This window comes from Sinocyclocheilus rhinocerous, unplaced genomic scaffold (assembly GCF_001515625.1).
Source record: "Sinocyclocheilus rhinocerous isolate Xijiao unplaced genomic scaffold, SAMN03320098_v1.1 scaffold2117, whole genome shotgun sequence".
NCBI lineage: Eukaryota > Metazoa > Chordata > Actinopteri > Cypriniformes > Cyprinidae > Sinocyclocheilus > Sinocyclocheilus rhinocerous.
The window spans coordinates 672342-679903 of NW_015626361.1; the positions used below are offsets into that span (position 1 = coordinate 672342).

Here is a 7562-nt window from a genome sequence, read left to right on the forward strand (position 1 = left end):
TGTATCGTCACGAGCCGCAGGGTTTAATTTGGTTTTGTTTGTGTATGTTTTTATTTGACTCTCAAAGCCGTGATTCCCATTCACTTCCATTATAAGACTGACAGACTGCAACGGTTTGAGTTAAAAATTTAGTTTGTGTTCTACTGAAGAAACAAAGTCACCCACATCTTGGATGCTCTGGGGGTAAGCAGATAAACATCAAATTTTCATTTTTTGGGTGAATTATCCCTTTAATTACTGATTGTGACTTCACTAGAGAGCTAATGAATCAGTACAATTAACAATTGGCTACTAGTTATTTCTGCGTATAGAGTTTATATGGTAAAGCAATCAACTGTATAAAATTTGATGCCAAGGACCCCTTAATATGGTAAAATGTTATCTCTGTGAGAAAAATAATAGAAGTAAGGGTAAAACATACTTTTGTTTTTCTTTTAAATAAACCTTTGGTATGGAACTATTATGCTAATACTGATGAATACTGAATGTGAATTGTTAGGGTTTTTCCGTGATCTTTGTGTTTTAGGATTAGAAAGGTTTGGCAGAAGAGGAAGTGTGGGGTTAAATATGGCTGTCTCACCATTTCACACAGCACGGTGAGATTTGAGAGACACAAACACACAGCTCAACACCTTCCAGTTACACATACTTCATTATATTACAGTCTTTTGAATCTGCTTGGCTGAGAGGAATTTAAGTACTTAATATTAACTTTTTGTTTACAAACCTTCTATATAAATCCTATGGCTGAATCACTATGCTGTAATCAGTACTCTTGCTTGTGTGATTATTGTTTAATTAGCACAAATCATAAACTGACATTGGTGATGACACACAAAGGCTGTTTCCAGTTCTTATAGTCTCAAGAGTGATTACTTGAGCTTCAGAGTCCTGCAATCAAATTTTCCCAAGCTACATGAGAAAGACTCATCGCGATTTCCTTTCAGAACCACAAACTACAGGCCAAAACACATAAAAATGTTTTATCTGGAATCATCCACATTGTCAAAACCCAAAACTTTCACTGGTTTTGCTTACATGTCTGTGTGCTACCAGCTTCAGTGTTTTAGCAACCATAAACTTTATGCAAGCTTTTACACACATCTTTAGCATCAGTCCTTGCCACAGCATAATTGCAAGTGAAATTTGGTTGCCTTTGATTTAGTGAGTGACCACATATGTGATGAGAATGCACTTTAAGCATGTTATGATTCTTCTCTCACTCTCAGATCAACAGACCACCCGCAAAGCTCAACCTCCTGACATGTCAGGTGCGGCCCAACCCTGAGGAAAAGAGAACATTTGATTTAGTTACACGTACGTTGATCTCTGACCTTTCACCCTTTTCATCTCTGCTGTGGTATGAAGAAAAGAACTATGTTTGGAATGGGAAACTAGCCTACTAATGATTGAATAGTGTGCAGCACATACTGTATACTTCCTGCTAATCTTTAAAAATAATAATTGAAACAGAAGGCAATGTACGTTTTAAGCAGTACGTAGTATGATGCATTGCTGTCACACAACTTTCTAACTTATAATGGTAAAACATACCTGTAAGTAGAATTTTAATGACATTTTAATTCATTATATATTTTTCAAAGTTTTGTCTGAATTTTTTTTTTAATTTTGTAACATTTGGCTTTAATACATATAATGGGTTGTCTGGGTATTCTATGCAGACATTTGCATACTATGTACAGTACTATATACCTCAGGAATAATAACAATAGTATGCTATTCTGAACATATCCAAGGATTAGCCAGGGATGAATTTAACATTCATGGCTGGAAATAGTTCAGTGCTGGTGATGTAACTTACCAGTATGTGATGCATTCAGGGAAATATATTATGTTAAACAGGGCGAGGTGTTTTATGCATGTAGGTGTTCAGAAGTATGTAAATAACGTTTTGAGGAATAGGTATGTAGGTGTATGTGGATCATGGAATGCAGGTAAGTTGAGTGGCTAGTCCTGACCTGTTTTTTCTGTTGATTTCCTGTATATCAGAATGTTTTTCCATAGCCCCTTTCACACTGCGCGTTGATTCCGGAAAATTGCCGGTGTTGTGCCCAATTCTGACCCCCCACCAGATTATTACCTCCCTAGTATTGGTAGGTTTAGGAGTAGGTGTGGGGTTAAGATTAGGCAATCAGGTATCGACTTGAACGAGGGGGGTAATAATTCGGCAGGGGGTCGAAATTTGGCACAACACTGGAAAATCACTGGCAGTGTGAATGAACCAAAATCAAAAGATCCCGGGGCAAATCACGTGACACATTATCCATGTATTTTCCAAAATCTCTGTGTGAAAGAGGCTCATGTTTCCTTTGCATAGAGGCCCACCAAACGCACACACTATTTATTTCTCACTTTCTCTCTTTGTCCTTACAGACAATCGTACATACCATTTCCAGGCTGAGGACGAACAAGAATGCATGATGTAAGTGCAGAAATTTACACACATAACACACACCCCTATACAGTGAAATTTTTATCGTACTCTACTGAGCAGCATGTACAGACATGCAGGAGAGAGCAGGCTCAAAACCTGCTTCTCAAGAAGCGAGAGAATAAAAAGGAAAGAGTAAGATAAAGAAAGATGAAATGTTTAAGATGCAACTGATGTATCTGAAAGGTCACCTTTTGATATGAACACACGTCTTTTCTTTGTAATCCCTTCATTGGTCTTCTTGCAGATGGGTGTCAGTGCTGCAGAACAGTAAGGAGGAGGCCTTGAACACGGCTCTCGGAGGAGATCAGCTCCAGTTTCAGGACAGTGGTCTGCAGGAGCTCGTCCGAGCTGTGATCTCAGGCCTGAGAAACCAGCCTGGCAATGAGGCCTGCTGCGACTGCGGAGCCCCAGGTCTCGAAAAAAGAACCTAATGCATTTTAATGCTGTTAGGGGCCGTTCACAGAATACATTTCCTTTTTTTATTTTTATTTTTTGCTAGACACACGTGTTTGACCACTGCACTCGTGTCTAGTGTCTTTTTATTTTTAAATACAAAAATGCATTGTGTGAATGGCCACTTACCGTGTCACAAATACAGAAATCCCATGTGCTATGTTATTCTAAATCGAATCAAAATGATGATAAGAGAAGAGTCATTGAATTTAAGCCTTACGTAGTTTTGCATATGTATTTCTTACACAAGACTATTTAGATCAATGAAATATTTAAGCAATGCATAACGTTATGTCTGTTCCACAGAATTACTGCATCATCTTTATGAAGAGCTCTTGAAAAACACTTTATTGGTTAGTAAAAGGTGTTAAAGAGTGGCAAAGAAATGTTGACGTGTGTTGTGCTCTTTAGAACCCACCTGGCTTTCCACTAACCTGGGAATTCTCACCTGTATCGAGTGTTCAGGAATCCATCGTGAGCTTGGAGTACATCACTCACGAATTCAGTCTCTCACTCTTGATGTGCTGAGCACATCTGAGCTCCTGGTAAGCACACACACACGCGCCAAAACGTAAAAAGATCATTTAGATCCATTAATTATTCAGTTCACATTTACTTTTTTTTGTGTGGTAATTATCAAGCGTAGCGTTAGTTCTGGCAGGTCACGTTAGTCAAGCTCGCATCAGCTGATCCCCATCTACCTATAGGAATACAACACCTATCTAAGCATTCATATATAAGGTCCCTCAGTATTATCAGCAGTTTTCGCATTGCTCAATAGCTAATTACCCTCCTCCATCCCCAGCTCCTCCTCTGTCAGTCAGGATTCAGCCTTCTGATTATCCTTTGAATCAGACTAATTCTAAAATGTGTACATAACATTATTGAACTTTAACGATATCTGCAATACATTTATGTTGGTTCTGTTCTGTTTACCCTGGAGGGGTTATCGCTGCTCTCCCTGCTCTCATCCATGCTAGGCTGCATGGATGCGCAGGGAGTTCTTGCCCAGAACAGAACCATACCGCCAATTCAAACTATATGCTAATTGTCAATCATCTTTGACGATAGTGGTCCTGACAGAAATCACATTTATCTTGAACTTTTTACCTATAATCCACTGGGACTGAGTCAGTAGTTACTCACTAGTGACTCGCTCACATCTGTACATGTTTATATGAACTTTTTACCTCTGACAGTAAAGCAGAAATTCTGCTCCTGCACACATGAGTGTTATTTATTAGTTTGTTAGTTACTTGTTGTCAGTTAGATTACAGATAAATTACCAAACATATGAAGCTGGATGCATGAATTCAGTGTTCAAATGTCTGTGGTCTTTTACTGCAAACATTCGTTTATCAGTTGTGTTTTGGTTCACAGTTGGCAGTGAGCATTGGAAATGCCAAGTTTAATGACATCATGGAAGTCAACCTGCCCAATGATGCAGTCAAGCCCCTCCCAAAAAGCGACATGTGAGTCCTACTGTGCAGTCACATATATAGCTCCATATGATTTTTTTTTTTTTTTTTTTTTTTTAAAAACTTTTTTTTTTTCCTTTTTTTTTTAAATATTTTTTTGATGAATAGAAAGTTCAAAAGAACAGCATTTATTTGAAATGTTAATGTCTTCACTGTAACTTTTAATCAACTAAAACTCCTTGATGAACAAAAGTATTAATTTCTTTCAAAACATAAAAATCCTTCTGGCCCCAAACGTTTGAACAGTAGTGTATTTTTAAACGTTTTATATAGTCTTTTGTCCTATAGTCTAATGTTGTGTTTCTGAGGTACAGCTTAATGTGTTTAAAGTAATATGACTAATTGTGTTTCATGTTGATGTTAAGTCCATGCAAAGGTCATGAAGAGCAAAAAAGAATGAGAACTAAAAATACCAACCAATCAGTGATCAGATACACACCTGAGAATTCCCCTAGGGGCGTGGCCGAGAGAAGCACACACAGGAAGGAAGCACAGAGAGGGGTCAAGGGTCAGTGAGTGAGACGGCCAATCAAAAGAAAGATCCACCTTCACACTGAGATCAAACAAATCAACAGCTCTACCTTGATAATGAAACAAAACAAATCAGAAAACTGCCAACATAAATAACGGGAATTACTCAAATGAAACAACTCAGGATAACTTCATCAGACCAACATGTGCTTAGGGGCAGGAGATACAGCCATGAAGCAAGCATGATATCCCAAAAGACCTTGCTTTGGGGATATATCCAGCAGTGTTGCTTCCTGACAAAAGGCATGCAATTCAAAGTGTAGGGAAGAAAGGCCCTTAGCCACTGTACGCTTAGCAATGGTACTTAAAATATAAACAGAAAATGAAATATCATTGATCTTAAATGCAGGTTACATATAAACCAAGGTAACCTTCATTTATGAGAAACTGTCAATCAACTTTTTTTTTTTTTTGCAAAAGCTTTTTTTTTTCGCTTTATCTGTAGCTCAGACTTTTTTGGCTTCATTTTGCTTTTGTTTGCATGCCTCAGGACAGTGAGGAAGGAGTACATTGTAGCGAAGTATGCAGAGCGACGCTACGTCCTCCCAAAAGAACACTCTGAAGCATACCACGTGTATGACACTGTGAGGAGCAAAGATCTCACGTCACTGCTACAGCTCTATGCAGAGGGAGAGGACCTGTCTAAACCAGTGGCCACACCTGACAGACAGGTGAGAGCCTCAATCCCACCATATATACACAAACACAACCACAATGATAACAAAACCATCAAGGCTTATTAATATGCCTTCACTCGTGCTTTAGACTTTTCTTGAGATGTTTAGTGCTTTCACAGGGTCCATCCATCATATGAGACTTCCTGTGGTTTACTCAAATAGATGTTTAATTCTTTTTGATCATTTTGAGCTGTATAAGCAGAAATGACTGAGACATCTGTGTGGTTAAACGTCATTAATCATACATCATTCACACTCTCTCTGTAATTCTGTATTTCCTCTCTTTTTTCCATCTCTAATCAGATTTCCCTCTCCTCAGCCCACTCAGGAAGTAAACACAAGCTGTGTAATGACTGCTGTACTTGTGTTTGTTGTGTGTGTGTGTGTGTGTGTGTGTGTGTTATTTGGCCAAAGTCTCTTTTCTAAGACAGAATTTGACTTGAATGATTCAATGACTGAATCACCAACATTTTTATTTTAACACGCATATATACTCACAAGTGGAGAATTGTATAACGCCAACTCAGTCTAATTTGTAAATGTTCTCCGTCACTCCTCATCCATTCTGCTGTGATTTATTGAACTGGTGAATAACAGTACATTTGTTTCACCGAGACAGTGGCCGGTTTGCAGCAGCCTGTAGATTTATCTTGTTCTCTTCTGTGTCTAACAGGACCTGAAGGAGACCGGTCTTCACTTAGCTGTGCGCATGTCTGAGAAGACTTCTCTGGCTCTGGTGGATTTTCTAGCTCAGAACTGGTGAGAGAAATCTGCTATAGTCACGGATCCGTCAGCATCCAAGTAGGATGTCCATAGCTGACTGATTTGTGTGTGTGTGTGTGTGTGTGTGTGTGTTTTCTCAGTGGCTGCCTGGAAAAGAAGACAGCAGAAGGAAACACTGCGCTTCATTACTGTGCATTATACAACAAATCAGAGTGCTTGAAACTTCTGCTCAAAGCAAAGGCTGTTTTACACACAGGTATACAATTCTCACATATACACAAATTCAACGATGAACATGGTGGATAGATAGGCGGATGGATACATAGATGGATAAACAGACTATGACTATGACAGACTTCAACTTTGAGAGGGAGATAGATAGACAAATCGATCAGTCTGTCCTGATTTTGACCCTTCCATTGTTCTGATTGTCCTGTAGTGAACTCAGCGGGTGAGACAGCTCTAGACATTGCCAAGAGACTGCAGCACATGCATTGTGTCGAATTGGTGAGTATCAGATATTTTATAGCTTTTATTGACTTTGTGTGTGTATGTGAGTACATGTTTGTAGAGATATTATTCCTAGGTTGACTAGGTTAAACTTTATCCTGTTTAATATCCTGAAGTCTCATGTGACAGTGTTTTCATAAGGAACTTCCCTTGTCCTTTCCTTGCATATAATAATATAATTATAAATACCAGTGTCTCCAAATAAAGGACCAGGGATCATCCAACCTTTGACTCATTACAGTATAAAAACAACAAACAAATAAATAAAAATAGAGCTGGATTTGAATCTTTGTATTTGCTCTGTCTAATAGGACACTAGTGTGATATATCAGTCTGGTCAAAAGTGAGTTAGTCAATTGGCTGTGGATTTCTTACATTTTCTTTGTGTGCATGTTTAGCTGGAATTGGCCCACAGTGGGAAGTTCAACTCTCAGATCCATGTTGAATACACATGGGAGACGCCACAGGACATGTATGACAGTGAAGATGATCTGGACGAAAGGGTCTGTAACAAGATTAACTATTTCTTACTATTTGTATTTTTCACCATGATATGTACAGTGGTATCGTAGGCTGTGACCACTGGTGAAAATGTTTCTCTATTTTGCATTTAATAATAATAAAATAATTTATTAATGCCATAATGTTTCTTTGTTTTAGAATTTATATAATCATAATGATAAATCAGTGCACAGGTTCAGCAATATGAAATTGATGTTTTATATATATATATAT

The 7562-nt window shown here is 38.2% G+C and overlaps 1 protein-coding gene across 2 annotated transcripts in view; it reads left to right on the forward strand.

The window, feature by feature from the left end:
• Positions 1–7562, forward strand: part of LOC107711687 (arf-GAP with SH3 domain, ANK repeat and PH domain-containing protein 2-like) — a 34876-nt gene that overhangs the window by 20894 nt on the left and 6420 nt on the right. For both annotated transcript variants that reach the window (XM_016516707.1, XM_016516716.1), the window contains 11 exons: positions 527–596; positions 1230–1317; positions 2395–2443; positions 2700–2866; positions 3320–3453; positions 4289–4380; positions 5408–5588; positions 6268–6353; positions 6458–6573; positions 6757–6824; positions 7226–7330. In XM_016516707.1, coding sequence (XP_016372193.1) covers positions 527–596; positions 1230–1317; positions 2395–2443; positions 2700–2866; positions 3320–3453; positions 4289–4380; positions 5408–5588; positions 6268–6353; positions 6458–6573; positions 6757–6824; positions 7226–7330 — 1156 coding nt within the window. The remainder of the gene's footprint in view (positions 1–526; positions 597–1229; positions 1318–2394; positions 2444–2699; positions 2867–3319; positions 3454–4288; positions 4381–5407; positions 5589–6267; positions 6354–6457; positions 6574–6756; positions 6825–7225; positions 7331–7562) is intronic.